The 20,142-nt window shown below is 47.2% G+C and overlaps 2 protein-coding genes across 3 annotated transcripts in view; one reads left to right on the top strand and one right to left on the bottom strand.

Moving 5' to 3' along the window:
* The first annotated feature begins 844 nt into the window (after window positions 1–844).
* AKAP3 (A-kinase anchoring protein 3) lies at window positions 845–7,070 on the top strand. The gene is made up of 3 exons (XM_066632684.1): window positions 845–937; window positions 2,936–5,047; window positions 6,915–7,070. The coding sequence occupies exons 1-3, from the start codon at window positions 845–847 to the stop codon at window positions 7,068–7,070; spliced, it is 2,361 nt and encodes a 786-aa protein (XP_066488781.1).
* A 6,778-nt stretch (window positions 7,071–13,848) lies between these two features.
* Window positions 13,849–20,142, bottom strand: part of DYRK4 (dual specificity tyrosine phosphorylation regulated kinase 4) — a 30,207-nt gene continuing 23,913 nt past the window's right edge. For both annotated transcript variants that reach the window (XM_066632322.1, XM_066632321.1), the window contains 4 exons: window positions 17,022–17,082; window positions 15,853–15,982; window positions 14,729–14,907; window positions 13,849–14,241 (listed from right to left, as the gene is read on the bottom strand). In XM_066632322.1, coding sequence (XP_066488419.1) covers window positions 13,973–14,241; window positions 14,729–14,907; window positions 15,853–15,982; window positions 17,022–17,082 — 639 coding nt within the window. In that variant the 3' untranslated portion in view covers window positions 13,849–13,972. The remainder of the gene's footprint in view (window positions 14,242–14,728; window positions 14,908–15,852; window positions 15,983–17,021; window positions 17,083–20,142) is intronic.

The following is a 20,142-nucleotide window of genomic DNA, read 5'->3' on the forward strand; positions in this document are numbered from 1 at the left end:
TCAGATTCATCACAAGTTTTCTGCCACTGTCGCTCTAGACGCCTGCCCTGCCGCTTCATCATTCACAGCTCCTCAGTGAACCAAGGAGCTGCTCTGAGTCTACGACGTGGCAGAGGTCGCTCCAGAGCAATCTCCTCCACTGTCCTGGTCATTTCCCCATTCCAGAGGTCAACCAGGGCCTCAGATGAGATGCCAGTCTTGGCAGTGGGAAAATCCCCCAGAGCCCTCAGGAAACCTTCGGGATCCGTTAGCCTCCGAGGGCGGACCATAGAATGCCTCTGCAAAGGCAAGAAGCTGCAACAAGCCTAAACCTTACCAGGAAGTGATCTGTGCATGACAACGGAGTGATCTTGACCTCCTCTAAATCCAGATCACTACCCCCATGCCCAGCTGTAAACACCAGGTCCAGCACGTGTCCTACAGTATGTGTTGGGGTCAAGATCTTCTGGGACAGCCCCATGGTTGTCATGGTGGCCATGAAATCCTGAGCTGCACCTGCTGCAGGTGCCTCGGCATGAGCATTGAAGTCCCTCGGCACTAATAAGCGGGGGGACTCCAATGCTTCCCCTGAAATCACCCTGGTCAGCTCAGGCAGGGAGACTGTTGGGCAGCAGGGAGGGAGGTACACCAACATTATTCTCCTTATGAATTCTTAAAAAGTCAGTAGTGTTTGTTTATATTTTGACATTTTATTACTATCTATAAGTTTTTACAGACTTTGGCTGTGAACCTGGAGCCCCACAAATAGATGTTTCCAATTGGGCTGCGCAGCTCCTAAGATCGGCCCTGTGAGCCTGTACCTGATGTTTGTCAGTTTCACTCTAATGGCTGTTTCTTCTCCCAGATGACAGACAGCATTGACTGGTTACAGAGCCAAAGTGGACTGTGCAAAGTCGATCGCTACACACCCACAGATGAGGCAGAGCAGAACTGGACAGTAAGGAGTTGCTGAATGTTCTTCTGATGTGATCACTTTCTGAAGAAGAGGTTTTTTTGTTTGTTTTGCTGTTTTTAAATGCAGCGTAAATACAAAGCTCATCCCATTGGAGAAATAGCTGAAATGAGCAAAGAAGGGCCCTTCCCAGTGAAGAGGTTCCCGGCATCCTTTGTTGTCAGCAGGCCATGGCCCGGCCTTGCCAGGTTCAAGGAAGGTGTGGAGGGGAGGGGTTCGTCTCATGTGGGAATGCTGCAACTCTTCATGCCAGTCCATATGACTGGGTGAAAGATGATTGAAAGAGGCAGAGCCACCACTTATGGGCGAGTGCATACTTTAGCTGCAGAAGGTTTCAGAGGGAGGCTGTTGTGCTTGAAATGGTCCCCATATTAAAAGAACAATTCCTACACATAGAAAACCAGCATATCAAGAAGATGTTCTGGATTTTGAACCTATTTCTTCCCTGACATCTTTGTTTTCTGTGTGCAGCGAGTTGTTGATGGAGAAGAGTATGCAAACACAGGCTTCTCAGCCTACAGGCTGAAGCAGCAATTTTCAGCTGGTGTGCTGCAGCAAATTGGTGTGCTGTGAAAGGTCCACAGGTGTGCCACAGCAGTTTGGCACATAGCAGTTGAAAATATCTATAAACCCTTCCGGGTTCTGCAACTTGGTTTCTAGGGCAACTGTCGGCAGTAAACGAATTCCTCCACCAGCAGAGGAAGAGGAACAGGCCATTTGTGACTACAGTTGCCCTAGAAACTGAGTCGCAGAACCGGGAAGTCTCCCAGAAGCCAGAAATGACATCACAAGAGGCAAAGACCACAGAGGTCAGTGTGCCATGAGAAGAAAGACATTGAAAATTGCGGGGAGTGTTATAGTCCAGCAAGAGTTGCCCCACAGGAGACTGCTAGTTGTGTCAGGGCTTGTCTATGGGTCAAATGAGGTGAGCCCCTAAATGGCACAGTCTGGCCGGATGAGGGTTAGCTTTGTCTCTCAACAGCAAGTGCATGGGTTGTTCAATGTGATAAAACTGTGGTGGGGTAGAGAAGCGGATGTTCTTTGCCCCACTGTGGTTTGGATCCCAACTGCACACACCCCTCCCCACGCTGTTACTACCTGAGAAAAAACACACAACTAAAATGAGCATGTGGGGGAGGGGTATCAACAGGATCATCAGAAATGCAGTGGGGGAAATGCTCACCTTCTCCCACACAGTTTCACCACATTCAGCAGCCCACCTTCTTGCTGTGTACGAGCAAAGCTAACACCCATCTAGTCATGTTGTGTAATTGGAATGCACTGTAGTTTGACCCTAAGCAGTCCGAGGGTGCAATCCTGACCTCCGGGTTAGGCCGTAAGGCATGTTTGCATTGACTTAAAAGTTAGGGAGAGCAGCACAAGGAGTTGTGCTGGCCTCCCCATTCCGGATCCAGACCCTGCATGGTAAGATTGCATTGGCCGAGCTCGGCCAACACAGGGCTTAGGAAGCATGAGGGGGACGGGGATTAGGCGGGAGGGAGGTATTCCAGGGCAGGGGGTGTTCTTGGGGGTGGGTGGGGAGCAGGATGTGGGGCCAGGACCCGGCGGTTATGCCAGATACTAGTCCCATTCCCCAGGCAGTACGGAGTGGCTCCAGACCGCTCCACTCTGCTTGGGTTTGTGCCACCTCCTGAGGCGGCACAGATCCAAGTAGACCTACTAGGGCCACTTTGACTCTCCCTGGGGTAAGGGGAAAAGTTTCCCTTTTGGCCCAAAACTTGCACTGGATACAGCGTAGGCCTGGTGGCCTGCCTGTTCCAGCGCAAGTTAGGATTGTGCTGTTAGGCTCACAACTTAAGATACGTGCTGGTTTTCCAAAACTGAAAATTGTCCTTTGGCAGGGCACCTGTACTGTTCAGGGCAGATCTTATCTGACAATTAAATAACTTTTTCCCCCAATTGAACATATGATAATCATGGGAATTAAGCTATTGTAAAATGGTCTTTTGTTCCACTCCTTAGACTGACTCAGCCAAACTGTTCCAGCAAAATTCTTCTGATCCGCTCAAAGTCTTGAGCTGGCTCCGGAAAGACCTGGAGAAGTGTGCCATTGGGATCAATAATGTGCTGAATTCCAGCAACAATGCTGGTGGTGCAAGGTCGAGGGACCCGTCCTTGGGGAGGCAGCGCAATACACACTCCCCTGGTGGCTACAGCATCTGCGATGAGGAGTTTAGTGTGAATGTCAGCTCCAACAGAGGCTCTCCCAACTTCCACTTGTCCATGAAGACTGCTTGTCAAAAGGAATCAAAGGAAGAAGAAAGTGACGGTACAACTTCCCCCAACACAAATCCTGATCCAGATGAAGTCTCCTATTATTGCAATCGGCTTTCCAACCTCGCCATCGCCATGGCCCGCAAGGAGATGAATGACCGGTCAGATGGCGGCAACACCTGCATTCATAAGACGGTGTACACTGCCGCTGGAGGAGACCACAGCCACCGGTCGATTGGGGTAGGCACGGAGGACAGCAAGCACAGCCCCTCCAAGATGGGAGAATGCAACCACGAGGGGAGTCCCTCTTCTCAGAAGAAGACCGCTTTTTATTACAAAGAGGAGAATGCAGAAGCCCCTAATAAAAGTGAGCCTTTCACTCACAGGGCAACCGGCTGCAACCACAGGAAGCGCTTTGGGGCGGATGAGTACACCAACTCGCTGAGCAAAGGCATCTTGGTGTACGCCAACAATGTGGTCTCAGACATGATGGTTTCTGTCATGAAGACCATGAAAGTGAAAGTGAGTGACTCCAGCATTGCTTGTGCGGTGCTCAAAAAGGTCCTGCTGAAGCACTCCAAGGAGGTGGTGTCCGACTTGATTGACTCCTGCATGAAGAACTTGCACGACGTCACTGGGACACTCATGACCGACTCCGACTTCGTTTCTGCCGTGAAGCGGAGCCTCTTCACCCAAGGGAGCCAAAAGGCAGCCGAGATTGTCCAGGCCATGCTGAACCGTCTGCATAATGCCTTGATTGTGCAGAAGCAGGTCAGCGAGAAGGTAAAGTCTCAGAGCATGGCCTTTGCAAGTGTCAAGACAGGGGGGGACGCCAAGACGCAGAACATGAGGTTTTCTGCCACAAAAACCGAGCAGCCTAAAGAGGAGAGGACCTGTGCAGAAGCCGTTGGCCACCACATTATCAAGGAGGGTCTCAGCATGTGGCACCAGAAACAACAGAACGACAACACAGGATCAAACCCCCCATCAAAGCCTATTGACAGCCGGCTGATGGGAAGTGCCCTCTTCAATTCGGAAAACCAAGACCTTGCTAACCTCTCCACAGATTCGTGGGCAAGAGACCTGATTGTGACAGCCTTACTGCTGATTCAGTACCACTTGGTGCAGCAGGAGAATGCCATGAAGGAAGCGGCCGAGGGCGGCAGGTCCAGCCGGGCAGCGGGTGGCGGCTTGGGATTCTTGTCTCAAGACAAAGGTGGCAACGTCACCGCCTTCGGGAAATTTGACTCGCTGAAGCAGGGTGACGACGAGCAGGGCGAGCCAAGTGCTGACAACGACATGTCGAGCGTGGTGGTGATGCTCATGCAGAAGCTGATCAATGAGACCGTCAACAAGCTGGGGGGCAATGCTGGGACTTCCATGGCCGATGAAGCCGTCAGGGCTGCCTACAAGTCCCCCGAGGGAGCAGGGCCTTCCAGCCACGCAGAAGTGGACCACTCCTATGAGGACGCCATATCTGGACTGACAAAAATGATCCTGGACCAGTTTGATGTCAACAAGAAGGAGGGTGGCAGCGGGCCATTTATTGACAACCTGGTGGACACGGTGACCAAGCTGTGCCTCATGATCGCCAAATACAGCAATCCTGAGGCCGGTCTCGGAGACATGGGAGACGGGGAAGACATGCCCCTGTTTTCCAAGACCACAGAGCCAGCGGAAAGTCGTGTTGGGTCCGGGGAAGACACCGCGTCTGGCCGCAAAGTCGTTGTCACCAACCAGAACGCGCCCGAGAACATGCACAACAAGCAACTGCAAGCCATTCTCCAGTGGGTGGCTGCCTCGCAGTTGAACGTCCCTGTGCTGTACTTCATGGACGATGACGAAGAGACACTCAACAAGGTAAGGAACAAAATAACTGGAAAGAGTAGCAGTGGAAACGGGGCATCGAGAGCAGCGTTGCAGTTCTGCTTGTGTCTTAAGAAGCACTCAGTTCTGCTCTCTCGTATTTCCTAGGTAAATCAGACAAGGCCGTTATTGATAGAATTTCCTGGGAATTACTGAACACCCACTCCTTTTGCTCCATTCTCCTCCTCCTCTTATTCACTCCACCTGTTCCAGCCATTTGGCTGGTGGCTGGGAAAGGCATGCTAGAAACGGTCTGCTGGTGCCACCCCGAAGCACGCTTGGAGCCCACGACTTTCAGAGGCCTTTTGCTCTTGCTAGCTCAGCTTTCAGATTATAGAAACTCCTTGTCCAGTAAGATGAGGAAGAATTCAGTATGAGGAATAGTTTGGTACAGTATTGGCCCAATGACTCCTTGCCTGTATCTACAGTACAGACCTATGAGTACATCTGTTTGATATCGATTTGATTTTTATGGTCTACCCAAAACAATCCTGGGGATTGTAGCTTGGCAGGGCACTGCGACTTTTCTGCTCGACATCCCCAGTCCTCTTCACAGAGTGTCGGTTCCCAGAGCTCCCTTAGGAGAAAACAACTTTCAAGCTATTAATTGGTCGTAGGGTAGGAGCATCTGTCTGAAGTCATGATGGGAGAGACAATCCGGGCTACAGGAGACACAAGAGTTACGTGGTCAGAAATCTGCCGTCTTTTCCAGAAAGCAAGGAGATATGGGAAGGTTTCTAAAGCTTTTGCCCCTGCACCAGTTCCCCAGCTTAAATTCCCACCCCAGCCTGTTAGTCATGGAGATAAAGGTCAATGTTCTAACTGCTTTTTGAAAAAAGGGGGAAAAAAAGGTGTTGGGAGTTCTAATCCCACAGACTCCAGGTGATGCCTCATTTGGCCCTGATGGAGCAAGTCTGCACTGATGGTTATGGTCAACCTTCACCCAACATTACTTTCTTTAGTCTCTATTTTGTCTTAAACTTGCATTACAAGCTCTCGCCTTTCAGTGCCATTAAGAAAGGAAATGTAAAAAGGAAAATTCAAGTTTATGCTGTAAGCAGCACTCTAGGTTGCCAGTCCTGCACTGCCTTCCTTTCATTAGTTCCTGGTGCTGGGCCCTGTTCCCATGTTTTTCTTTTTTTGGTCCCACAGTTTGGCCATGATTCTGAGTCTGCTTCTATTTGTCCTTTATGGTTATAGGCACTGTCCAGTGGATATAGCCATTGCACTATATATATAGTCCCTTGGGTGCCCTTCAGGGAGAAAGGCGGAATATAAATAGAATGAATGAATGAATAAATAAATAAATAAAATAGGCACTGTTTCCTAGGACTGGATTATGCAATCAAAGAATGCAGTGGTAGTATCTTTATAGGTAATTCAGGTTAAGGGAGGGGATTGCAGGTAGTGCTAACTGTGGTTTCATTTTAGGTCTGATTTCATAAACTGTTGATAGGGTAGTTAGAGTTATTCCTGTGTCTCAGGAAGCTGCTATACCATGGCAGCAGGAGCAAATGATTGACCTTATGAAGCTGAATCCTGAGCGCACGGGCAACAAAAGGAGACAAGTAGCAATAAACCACAGGTTACCTCCTCTGTTTCTGGAAGTCCAAACTATGGTTTGTGTACTTATATGTGGCTTGCATAAACCAGTCTGCCAATATTTTATCTATCTAGCGTATCAGCTAAGTGTCTTGGTGGATATTGATTATTGCGAGATACTGTCCTCTTTTCCCTAATCTTTGATCATTACTGTCCTCTTTCCCCTAATCATTAGTTTTTTTAATGAATCCTTAGTGACCCTGGAGTCAGTCAGCTACTCATGTTCATGACTGGTCTTGGTTTTGTTCCTTTGCAACAGCTTCAGCAGCTTTCCTCCGTGGCAGTGGAGAGGGGCTACAGCGTGGGGGAAGTGATGCAGGCCGTGCTGAAGTATGAGAAGGAAAGGCAGCTGGGGGAGGCCCTGGGCAACTTTGTGCGGTTGCCGGTGCTGGACTGGCTGCTGCACAACCTGTGAAGGCCACAGCCTCCCCCACCCTCTTTCACAGCGGACAGGGCTCCTCTGCCTTCACACCAGACCCCTGTCCACCCTTAAAGGCCACAGCACTCATTTGTCAGAGATGATATTATGAGTTTTACAAACCCCCTGCTGAGCAGTCATATGAATAAAAGAAGGAAATACTTAATGTTGTTTGGAATGGTCGTTTCTAGGCCTTTTAGTCCAATGAGCTCTTAGGTGAGGAGTTGCCTTTTGATTGAAGCAATCCATTCTATAGTAAATATTTTAAATATTGCAATTCCTTTGATAAGGCTGTTTTCCAGATGTGTTCTTTTTTTAAAAAAATTAAATGGCAGAGACTAATGTTTTACTGCACAATCCACTAGGATTGTTGCAAGGTCAAAAGCAATGTCCAAAAGCAAACTCAGTAGGCAAGTGTGGTGATCGTCTGCAAGCTTTATTTCGTTGCCAGCAACAGGCTTCTCAGGGACACCTGTCCAAAGTGAAGAGAGTGATGAGAGCCATGTGGGAGCTCTCAGAGCCCTCAGAGAGAGCAGTTTTCCAGCCTGACCCTCCTGCTTATATTCTATTCTGGCTCCTTTGTTTGAGGAGTCTTACACTTCTCATTGGCTGATGTGTGACATCAGAGATGGGGCTTTCTCAGGGTTGGCCACAGATAACTTTACAAGCATTTGATTGGTTGGTTTCAAGTTACAGATTCCAAAAAAGGCAAAAATGTACATTGAGACATATACAATGTAAAGATTCCAACAACCACTAGGTGGCACTGTTTACTCAGTTATTGGCCTTTGGTATGTCTCTACACTTATCTTTGACCTTGGCAAGAGCCACCTGCTTATCTTTAACATTCCTTCTTCCAGACACCATGGGGCTCTGTGCCAAAATTGTCTAAATCAAGTCCTCTGGCTTGCCTCTATTCCATGTGTGATTCCATATGTGATCTGTTACCTTTTGAGATGTATAGTGGTGTAAACATATATCCAGTACAAGACAAACTAACCTCTTATTGTACAAAAGGATTTTAAGAGACCTTTCTCATTCATTTTAACTAAATCCAGCCCCTTCTGTCAGCTTTTAGCTCAAACAGAGGCTCTCATGATGTTTTGCTGATCAGGGGACTTTCCCATAGATGTTTCTGTTATCTTCTGTCTAGCTGCTGTTTACAGGTGTCTGTATCCCTATTTCCGTTTGCCAACAGATAAAAATTACATTACTAAGGCATTTCCATCTAATGTTGCTAGATGTGTGTCTTCTCAGCCTCATATTCCGTTTTCCCTGCATTCTGGTGCCAACAGATAACATTTTCCCTCACTTTAATGTTGCAAAGTCTGCTTTTAAGAAACTACTCCCTATTTGCTCTCCCGTATGTTGTAGCCAAAAGCCTCCTTGAGGTGCAACAAATTCTGCAAAGCTTGGAGTTTTCAAGTTTGCAGAGATACAGGCTGAGACAGACCCTGATTAGAGCTGGAATGGCTTTTGCCAGACATCTGCCTCTCAAGGTTGCTTTTGAGTCACATCTGAGACTTAAGCATAATCAAAACCATTCTAACCGCTAAAACTCATTTTAAACTACTACATATTGCCACTAACATTAATTTACACTTTTAAGCCACAATTATTAAAATATTGAAGAATACATACAAACATTGGCACTTCTATGATACTTTGTGGTCTTTTGACATGAAACTTTCTAAATAGCACTTGTTGACCTGAAGCTTTGGTGTAAATAGCTCTTCCCAGTGCTTACTAGACATTTTGGTTTAAAAGGGAAAGCCTGTCTGAATTATGTTCTAAAAATCCAAAAAGCCTTTTTCTCTCTGGTTTAAGGAAGCTTGAATGTTTTAAAATGCAAAAATCTCTTTTCCCCCCATGTGTTTTCCTAGCAGGGAAGAAGCTGGGAGTCTGTTTCACTCCCTCATACTCCCTTTTTCATGAAGCGTTCATTGTTTGGAACTCTTATCTTTGCTGGATGCTAAGCATTCCTTGCTATTTTTAGCCAAAACTGCCACTGTTTGCAATTTCAGCAAAAGCTTCAGAGCAAAAGCTGTCTTGCTGTTTCAGGCCTTCTCCAGGCAGAGAGAACAAAATGGATTTAAGCTTGTTTGTGAGCATGCTAAACATATGAACATTTTCCCTATAGCTGTAACATATAAACTAATAATTTGTTTTAAACTAATTTGTTTATGAACATGCTAAGCACTATAATATAATATTTGGTTTGTTAGCATAAGTGGCTTTCATGGCCTTGCCTCAGGATTACACTAAACTCATGGTAATGAGTTGGAAGAGCACAAAAGTTCAATAATTGCTGGGAAGAAGAGACGAGTCTTCTCCTCAAACTTCAGCCAGACACCGAATCAAAATAGGTGCAACTATTTTTAGGTGCAACCTAACCAGGACCCAAGCATGCCTGGTTCCTCCACCCACTGTAAATAGTGCATATAGAATCCTAATCCAGATTGGAACTGTAGAGTGTCTTTAACCCTCCCCTTGCCATGGTCTCAATCTGGATCACATTCTCCCATGGGTGTTATTTGCCCTGTAGAAAAAGATTATATTGGCCTGAATGGGAGATTTTTTTCCCAGTCAAGTAGAACATATTGGGAGAGGGGTGCATTCTGTATCACGGCATCACCCATGTGTGCTCTTTAGTGGAGGGAAGGATTAAAAAAACAATGATGCCAAAGCCAATGACATGATTAAAATTGTGGCCTGAAAGCAGTGGCTTAGCTAAGGGGGTGCAGGGGATAGCAGTTGCCCTGGGCATAAAGCTTTAGGGGGGCAAGAAGCTGAGCTTGACACTAGTGACCAAAATTGTGAAAATCTTGGTATGTATGAATAATACCATCATGTTATATATCATTCGAAAGGTAATTTAATGCAGAATGCAATGAAAGAAACTGCACTGGAATATCTGTATTCTATCAAAAGTTATGGCCAGGAAAGAAAGAAGTTATTAACCAGAAAATGAAAACACAACTGCCTTGTGGAACAATAAGTGGATTTGCTTAACTCCAAACTGACCTATGAGACTGATTGTTCTGAGTGCCAATGAGACGTTATTATGATACAACATGTAACCAATAACTTTTATTTATTTACTTAATTAAATTTGATTTTGTCATTCAGGGGGGACTACAAAATCTTCTTTGACCCCAGCTAGCAGATACAGTGCCTTAGCTATGCCACTGACTGGGGGGAAGCAGCAGAGGAAGTGGGTGGTGAGCTGCTGGGGGGAGGAGGTGGGTTCCCCCCAATTTTCATGTTTTAGAAAGCCTGGGCATGATGTCACTTCCGGTTGTGACGTCATTTCCGGGGCAACATTTTGAACTTGGCACTGGGCTACACGATCATTAGCTGCGCCACTGCCTGGCAGTGAGTGCTGCGGTGAAAGTGGGATATCTGCTTGTGGCTGTGAGGATCATTTCCACCTCACAGCAATAAGAACTGTTTGCAGTCAATACACATACAGCTTGAAACTGCTGCTCCCCTCTTTCCTGTGCTAGTGCCAGGCTGCTGGGTGTCTGGGGCCAACCCCTGCACTGAGCTCCCCCCCCATTAAGGCTCCCATCACCCCTTCTTGGTGCATCGGACACAACCACTGTCATTTTTACTGAGGTTCAGAAGTCCATCTGGCCAGGTGGGCCCTCAGCCAATACCCACCTGAGCTGGTCTCTGGTGCCTTCCCTGCCCCTCTCACAATGTTTCCATTACAAAGCAGTAACGTCAGCATGATTGCAGATAACATTAAAATAGCTGCTTTGCAATAGAAATGTGTGTGTGTGTGTGTGTGTGTGTGTGTGTGTGTGTGTGTGTAAAGAGAGAGGCAGGTCAAAGCCATCTTCTCTCCTGGTCTGGAAGACTGACGTTCAAGCAGGTCGCATTAAAACTGGGAGAGTTGTTTCTTCCAAATGGCATCACTTGCCCTAAACTCACCCATCACCATTTCTTTTGCATAATTATTTCAAAAGCCATTATTGGTCATCTTTCAAATCGTATTTTAAATGAGTAAGAATGGATGCGGGACAGGGAATCCACCAGTTCATCATATGTCAGGATCAGAACTAGGCAGCAATAGAGCAACTGGTGGGCTCAGGCCAGGGGATAAAACAGCAGGACCCCCAGGTGCCACCTTGTGCCACTAAAGCATCTTACAAGGGGAGCAGTTGGCTCAACTGAGCTCTGCTGCACTCAGCAGCCCCTTCACTGACTGACCTGGCACCCCTCCCATTACCCAACTGGCTCTCCCCCACTTTCATACCTACTAACTCTTTCAAAGCCTTGCGCACCAGTAGGGTTTCTTACATGTCAACATTTCCATATTAAAAGCTCTCACTCCAAAGTCCAGGCCGCCCCTTATCAAGCAAAGCAAGTTCTTCTTCAGCATGTTTTGAGTCTCTTCGGCCAGCACAGCTCAGCCAGCCTCCCTCCCCATGCATTGCCCTTTCAGCCTTTAGAAGGTAAATCCAGTGCAAGCAGTTCACACTCACCCTGCATATCTAAAATGCATATCTAAAACGGCCAATGGTCAGTGCTTCAGCTGAAGCAATACCAGGCAATACAGCAATGGATCGAAGCCCCATGTGTTGGCAACCTTCAGTCTCGAGAGACTCTGGTATCGCGCTCTGAAAGGTGGTTCTGGAACAGCGTCTAGTGTGGCTGAAAAGGCCAATTCGGGAGTGACAATCCCTTCCACACTGGGAGCAAGTGCGGTCTGTCCCTGGTCTGTCTCCCTGGCTATGGGCCTTCCTTCTTTGCCTCAGTCTGTTGGCCAAGTGTCTCTTCAAACTGGGAAAGGCCATGCTGCACAGCCTGCCTCCACGTGGGCTGCTCAGAAGCAGTAACAGGCAATTGCAGGAGGCAAAAGTAATGCAATAATAGATAGAACAGTCAATCCTTCTATTGAGGTAATAGTTGGCAATACAGCACTTGAGCCCCGCAGTCAGGAAAAATCAGAGTCCTGAGTGTTTCTGACTGCTAGAACCAAAACTAGATCCTCCCAATGCAGTCATGACCCCGACCTCACCCTGTGCTTCTGCTGCGCTGCTCATCCTGGCCCCTGACTTCTGCCTGTGCATGACACTGTTCACCTTGGACCTCGCTGGTTCCTGTCCGGATCCTTGTTCAGCCAATATCCAGGTGCCATGTTCACAGCTGGCTGCACTGAAATTCTGCCCCCCCCCCCCACTGAGATGTGTTCATTGAAGCCCAACCTTCCTTGTGGTCAACAATTATCCAGCGACCCACTCTGAACATGAGCAGAATTTCTTCCTGTAATTGCAACACTGGGACATTCCTGGAATGACTCTCTGATCCTGTTGTCGCTGTGGCCCTTCAACATATGGGTCCACGGGAACAGCTTCTGGGCACAGCACCCACGGATTGGTGATGGCTGAAGATGACTGCAAAGGTCGCCAGCCAGTGCATGCCTAGCAATCTCTCTTGAATCCTCTGAATCTGGTCCCCAGCTTCCATTCTCAAAATGTGGAATGAAGGGACTGTCATTGGCACTGTACAGACAGTTGGGTTAGGATTGGAAAGCCCTGGGTTCAAATGTCTGTTCAGCGTGTGGTTCACTGGATGGCTTCTCTCAGCCTAACCTGGTTCAGAGGACTGCAGAGAAGCTAAAACGAAATAACTGCACGTCATCCTGAGCTCACTTGAGAAAGGATGGAAAACATGAGAGAGAGAGAGAGAGAGAGAGAGAGAGAGAGAGAGAGAGCACCAAGTGTCCGTACTAAACAGCCAGCCTGAACCAACAGAATCTTGGATTTACAATCAGAATATCCAGAGTGAAATCTACTTCTGTTCCCCCATCTATACAACTGGAATATTGACACACTATTAGATCTGGAGAAACTGAGTGCAAAAGTGAGCTATTGTTAGCAAGTGCTGATTTTTTCATTGCTCAGATCATTGCAAGAGCCTGATGGGTCAGGCCGTGTTACAAAACACACAGCAGCCTATTAGTGAAAGAGGTTTCATCCTGCAGTTTGGGCCAGAACCAGTGCTCAGTCTGCAAACCTGGCTGACACCCTTCAGTTCACTAGTTAAGGTTGGGCAAATCGCAGAGCTGGTGTGTGCTGCTGAGTGAGGGGGATATGCTGAGTTCACTTTTTAAGAATGAAAGGGGCTTGAGCTGTGTCTGCACCAGTCTGTTCTTGCATTGATCCACCCTGTGGAACATACGTACAAGATTTTTCCAAGAAAAAAAACACACACGTAAATTAAATCCCAGTCACTGACACCTGCAGGATGTAGTGCAGGCTGCACTGGCAGCTCCGGGGACATATTCTGGGGGAAAACAGCTGGTGCAGGTCAGAGTTTCCACACATGAAGCTGAAATCATGAGCTTCTCTTGCACTATCATGAACACCTCTCCCTGTGGTTCATGTGGCAGAGGATGCAAAAGAGAGAGGCACTCACAACAAAATGAACTTTCTAACCTGGTTGGGGAAAATCAGGGGATCTGCAAGGCAAACTGGTTGGAAATGTTTTTATCATTTGCTTTTGGAGCTTCTCTGCTCTTAGGACACCTGGAAGGGCTCTGCAATTATGACTGCTGCAAACATATATGTCACATGAGAATGTTCATCACAACAGGTGACATAAGAAACGTCCTGGAGACAATGCGTAGGTCGCACTCATCTTTGCATTGCAGAGGGCAAAGTGAAATGAGCCTGCTTCACATTCCAGACCAAACTTTAAAGCACAAAACTATACAGCAAAATACACATTGCCAGCCGTTTCCAGTCTTCCTCCACACACCCTTTACAATAATGCCAGGAAATGTGCACAGACCATATGTGGGCATTTATCCATTAAATTTCTGTTCTTGAACATGGTACAGCAAAATAGCTACCTAAAAAAATACCACGAAGGTATGGAAAGAGGTCCAGTCACTGCTTGTACTTAATGGGTGGCAAGATGCTGGTATTTCTGTGCATCACCTTCTCGTTCCTGTAGTCTCTCTGCTCTCTTTTAAGAGCTTTGTCCATGGGGTTTTCCAGGTCTTTTTCTGGAGTGTCCAGTTTACTTGGCTCCTGATTTTCATCTTCGTTTACTTCTGGAGAGGATACAATGGGAGACAGTTTTGGATTTGCACCTGGCAACTTTTCAGGGGGGTCACACTTGACTTCTTCAGTGGGGTGGTGCCAAGTGGCCTCATCTGCAGAAAGAGAAAAAAAGACAAAAATTAAAATGTCAGTATACAGAATCCAGGATTTGTTTGTTTATATCCTGCCTTTCTACCAAAGAGGGAGGTCGCCAGCACAGCTGTAAGAAAGTGCAAGAGAGAAATAGACCTCTCAGGCCAGGGTTGATGCCATCAGCTTCCTCTTGCCTGGGCACCTTGTCTTCTTCTAGGACCTTCTCCAGTAAACACCAATTAATTCATTTCCACCCAAGGTTTCAGAGGATCAGATTACTCAGACACCCTCAAAGGCAGAAAGAGCTGCTGTGCCCGACCATGGCTATGTTTGCCCCCCCAGCAACTGCAGGTGTGCTGTGCAGACGAGGAATGTGCTGCCTGGCAACTCATCATTTTGGTGCTGCTGCATCGGTGGGGGGGGGGGGGGAAGGATAATTTGGCTGTTAAAAATGAGTAAATGTCTATGGATACAACCCTTTGTGAAAAGAAAGAACCACAAGATCACCTCTTTCTGGCGGTGGATTTTTATGGATATTCTCCTTCTTCTTCTCTGGGGTGATGAAGAATTTGTCATTCAGCTTTGGGGCAGTCTTGACTTTTTGTTTTGCTTTATGTGCATGTGTCTCCTGTAGCCAGGTGTGGTGCATGGCTTCCTCTGGGGTCATGCGCAGGGCAGGTTTCCACCTTGAAGAAAACAGGCATGGGTGTCATTATAGAACACGTAATAGTTAAGGTGAATATTATAAATGAGAAAAGGACCATTGGACAACTTGCACAGTTTCCCTGGTGCAAGGACTCCACACGTGACGCTACACACACAAAAGGAGGACACATCATGTATGCAGATGGATATACGCAAAGGACGTATCACACAACACATTCTACACAAGTTGGGAGGTGCACTTAAGCCCAAATGCTAAGGGGGCAGGGTGTCTAGCATGCGTCAACTGGCAATAATGAGAGCCTAGCTAGACCTACTTTTACACCCTGGAAGCAGCTGGCATCTAGCGCATAACCATGGCTCAGATCTGGACTAATGTGCAGAGATTGAGGGTATTTAACCCTTTACCTCCATGTTTCCATGCTGGAGTTATGTGCAGTAATAATGCCTAACAGAAATATCTGTGTCTAAAGAATCCTTTCATCCCATTATTTGTTGTCACATGCCCAGCTAGGCACTGGACAGAAAATAAACTAGATACAGCCTCTGCCCTCCAGCTGCCCTAAGATCCTGGAGCTTCAAAGGAAGCAGGAGATCTGTTGTCCAGTGTGAGGAGATGAGTTAACAGGCATTTAAAAGGAGCAAGAGGAACCCTGGAGAGTGAAGAGTTCCAGGCCTTCAGAATCTACTTCCAGTCACCTGGGTGTGCACATCTTCCCCCCCCCCCCGAATAACTCCCAATATGTTGACAAGTCCACAAATACTGACCCAAGTTTCCCCTGGAAAATTATTTGGAAATGACCACTCCATGTGGTCTGATGCTTCCTACAAAATAGTACTGTCACGCAGGGAATATAAAACAACGTATTGCTCCCATAGCCAAGACCTACATATTGACGATGGCAACAGGTCAGACAAACCAGGATGCAAGAATCTGCACATGCTTAGCAAAAGAGAGACTGTCTTACACAAGGCATTTTTTCAGGAAGTCCAGAAAAGAGCCGTCGTAGACCCTCAGGACCGAGTTCAGATCCTTGCTGTTTGGGTTCCTCACTTTCCCCCTGCTGTTTGTTACGCTCTTTGGCAACCCATTAGAATCTTCAAGACAGGAAAGCAAACATTTAAAAGAATACACACATTTGCAAGTCGCCCAAAACTGGGGCGCTGAAAGGGAGGTCCACAGAAGACTTAAGCGTCCTTTACAAGGATAATATTTATCCTGAGTAATAACCTGTCTTCCCTATTTGCAGATTTACACCTCAAGAAATTATCTGAAGAGCCCACATAATAAGAGGGTTTGATGATACATGAAAGCAAATGCCTTTAAAGAAAGAGCAGTGGTTAGATGGCTGGGCGCATGCTCTCGATTCCAACTTCAATCCCTGAAGTCTCCAGCTAGGAATATGGAAAGACCCTTTTGGAAAGGTTCTGGAGAGCCACTGCCAGTCTGTGTAAACTTCACTGACCAGACAGACACCCTGCTCTGACTCAGAATAATGCCACTTCCTGTGAGCTGATATTGTAGACTGACTTGAGTTCCTCAAGGAGAGAAACGTGGGACAGAAATATTTTCATTAAATTGTCTTCATTTATAAAAGGTTTCATCACATCAAGGAGCCAGTTTCGGGGGGGGGGGAGGCAAAAGAAGTGGGTATGAGTAGCTCAGGGGTGGCTGAGCACAAAGGACTCCCACGGAGCTCTGTGGTACAAAAGTAAACAGGGAGTGTCAGGATGGGGAAACAAACAGACTCCTCCCAAAGCCATCAGAGATGGGTAAAAAGCCATTCCCCCAGCAAGGCACCTCAATGCACCTCAAATGCACCCCTTTTCCTCCTCCCCTAGAAGTGGCCAGCTGTTCCTGCTTTTGGGAAAAAGCTGAAGGCTGTACTTGGGGTCACAGCTGCAACAGGAGAAAATGAGCCCAACAGTCTCATTTCTGACTGCTTAAGACTTCCCTGTTAAGGACCCACTGGATATGCCTAGTGCATTTCTGTGCATAACATGAAGGAGTGCATTGCACCCTCTCCATAGGGTGCCAGAGGTCTCTAAACATTCAAGTCCTCCTTACACAAGTACCCCTCCCACCCCATTGATGGTGGGCACCAGATTGATCAACCAGTGAGTGACAGGGGCTCACCAAAGAATGTCCGCCTTCTCGATGCACTTTGGATGAAATCAGCAGGTGGAAGCCCCAACACCTTTCACACAGAAACACAGAAACACTCATGTCAGTTTAGAGCCTCCCTGAGAGTGGGAAAATCAAGAGGGACAAAGTTCCATAATGTTGGTGCCACTACTGAGAAGAGATTTCTCAGACTTCTTACCGTCACCTCCTGCACCTCCCTGAGCAGCGGCACTCATAAGAGGGCCTTTTCCAATGACTTAAGGCAGGGGTGCCCAACCCCGGCCCTGGGGCCACTTGCAGCCCCAAAAGACTCCCAATGCGGCCCTCAGGGAGCCCCTGGTCTCCATTGAGCCTCTGGCCCTCCAGAGATTTGCTGGAGCCCACACTGGCCCGACACAACTGCTCTCAGTGTGAGGGCGACTGTTTGACCTCTTGCATGAGCTGTGGGATGAGCGCTTCCTCCACTGCCTGCAGTTTCACATCTGTGATGCAGTAGCGGCAGCAAAGGAAAAGAAAAAGAAAACAGACAAAAGAAAATATTTCTTTACTCAGCGTGTGGTTGGTCTGTGGAACTCCTTGCCACAGGATGTGGTGATGGTGCCTGGCCTGGACACCTTTAAAAGGGGATTGGACAAGTTTCTGGAGGAAAAATCCATTACGGGTTACAAGCCATGATGTGTATGCACAACCTCCTGATTTTGGAAATGGGTTAAGTCAGAATGCCAGATGCAGGGGAGGGCACCAGGATGAGGTCTCTTGTTATCTGGTGTGCTCCCTGGGGCATTTGGTGAACAGCCCCACTGGATCAGGCCATAGGCCCATCTAGTCCAGCTTCCTGTATCTCACAGCTGGCATTCTGACTTAACCCATTTCTAAAATCAGGAGGTTGCGCATACACATCATGGCTTGTACCCCATATTGGATTTTGGAATCCAATATGGAAAAGTTTGGTGTCGTCTGCAAACTTAGCCACTTCACTGCTCAACCCTGTCTCCAGGTCATTTATGAAGAGGTTGAAAAGCACCGGTCCCAGGACAGATCCTTGGGGCACACCGCTTTTCACCTCTCTCCATTGTGAAAATTGCCCATTGACACCCACTCTCTGCTTCCTGGCCTTCAACCAGTTCTCAATCCACGAGAGGACCTTTCCTCTAATTCCCTGACTGTGGAGTTTTTTCAGTAGCCTTTGGTGAGGGACCGTGTCAAACGCCTTCTGAAAGTCCAGATATATAATGTCCACGGGTTCTCCCGCATCCACATGCCTGTTCACCTTTTCAAAGAATTCTATAAGGTTCGTGAGGCAAGACTTACCCTTACAGAAGCCATGCTAACTCTCCCTCAGCAAGGCCTGTTCATCTATGTGTTTTGAGATCCTATCTTTGATGAGGCATTCCACCATCTTACCCAGTATGGATGTTAGGCTGACTGGCCTATAGTTTCCCGGGTCCCCCCTCTTTCCCTTTTTAAAAATAGGCGTGACATTTGCCATCCTCCAATCTTCTGGCACCATGGCCGTTTTGAGGGACAAGTTGCATACCTTAGTCAAGAGATCTGCAACTTCATTCTTCAATTCCTTAATAACCCTTGGGTGGATGCCATCAGGGCCCGGTGACTTATTGATCTCTAATTTATCAGTGAGGTCTGAAACATCTTCTCTTTTAACCTCTATCTGACTTAACTCCTCGGTCAGGAGGGGCCGTTCGGGCAGCGGTATCTGCCCGAGGTCTTCTGCCGTGAAGACAGATGCAAAGAACTCATTTAATTTCTCTGCCATCTCTAAGTCTCCTTTTATCTCCCCTTTCCCTCCCTCACCATCCAGAGAGCCAACCGCTTCTCTGGCGGGTTTCCTGCTTCTAACATATTTGAAGAAGCTTTTATTATTCCCCTTAATGTTGCTGGCCATGCGTTCCTCATAGTCTCGCTTGGCCTCCAGTATCACCTTCTTACATTTCTTTTGCCACAGTTTATGTTCCTTTTTATTCTCCTCATTAGGGCAAGACTTCCATTTACGGAAGGAAGCTTCCTTGCCCTTCACAGCCTCTCTAACTTGGCTGGTTAGCCATGTGGGCACCCTCCTGGATTTAGTGGAAGCCTTCTTTCTTTGCCGTATACACCTCTGCTGGGCCTCTATTACTGTTGTTTTAAGCAGCCTCCATGCACTCGGGAGAGACTGGACTCTTTTTACCCTCCCTTTCAACCTCCTTCTAACCAGCCTCCTCATTTGAGGGAAGTCCGCCCGTCGGAAGTCAAGGGTTTTTGTTAGAGATTTGCCTGGTATTCTTCCCCCAACATGCACGTCAAAACGGATCGCAGCATGATCACTGTTCCCCAATGGCTCAGTAACGTTTACATCTCTAACCAGGTCCTGCGTACCGCACAAAATTAAATCCAGAGTCACCTGTCCTCTGGTGGGCTCCGTGACTAGCTGATCTAAGCCACAGTCATTTAGCACGTCAAGAAATCCGGTTTCCTTATTTTGGAAACACAAATTATTTTGGAACACAAATTGACGCAGTCAATATGAGGATAATTGAAGTCCCCCATGATTACAACCCTGTCCCTCCTTGTCACCTCCCTGATCTGTTTCCTCATTTCAAGGTCCCCATCAGATTTCTGGTCTGGAGGACGATAGCACGCCCCCAGTATTACATCGCTGCACAAGCCTGGTAATTTAACCCACAGAGATTCTACGGTGGAGTCGGACCCACCTTCAATCTCTACTTTGCTGGATTCTATCCCTTCCTTAACATAAAGGAACACAAATTCTTATGTTCTTATGAAAGGCCAGCCTTGCTTTGTGCAAGGCCTTGAGCTATTGCAAGACCTTCATTCATTCATAGAAGTTCATCTTTAATACATACATTTATGTGAATGTATGTAGATTTATTCAAATTTTAAATGTAAATTAATCCTTTCTTCCCCTGGCCCCCGACACAGTGTCAGAGAGATGATGTGGCCCTCCTGCCATAAACTTTGGACACCCCTGACCTAAGGGGACAAGCCAGAGACCTAAGGGGATGAGCCGTTTATTTGCAAATATATACATATTTTATTATTTATTACAGTATTTATATTTTGTCTTTCTCCTAGGCTCATAGACTTGAGTCTTGTTGACTCGAGGCCATTTGCACAG

This window comes from Tiliqua scincoides, chromosome 6, assembly GCF_035046505.1.
Source record: "Tiliqua scincoides isolate rTilSci1 chromosome 6, rTilSci1.hap2, whole genome shotgun sequence".
NCBI classification, from domain to species: Eukaryota; Metazoa; Chordata; class Lepidosauria; order Squamata; family Scincidae; genus Tiliqua; species Tiliqua scincoides.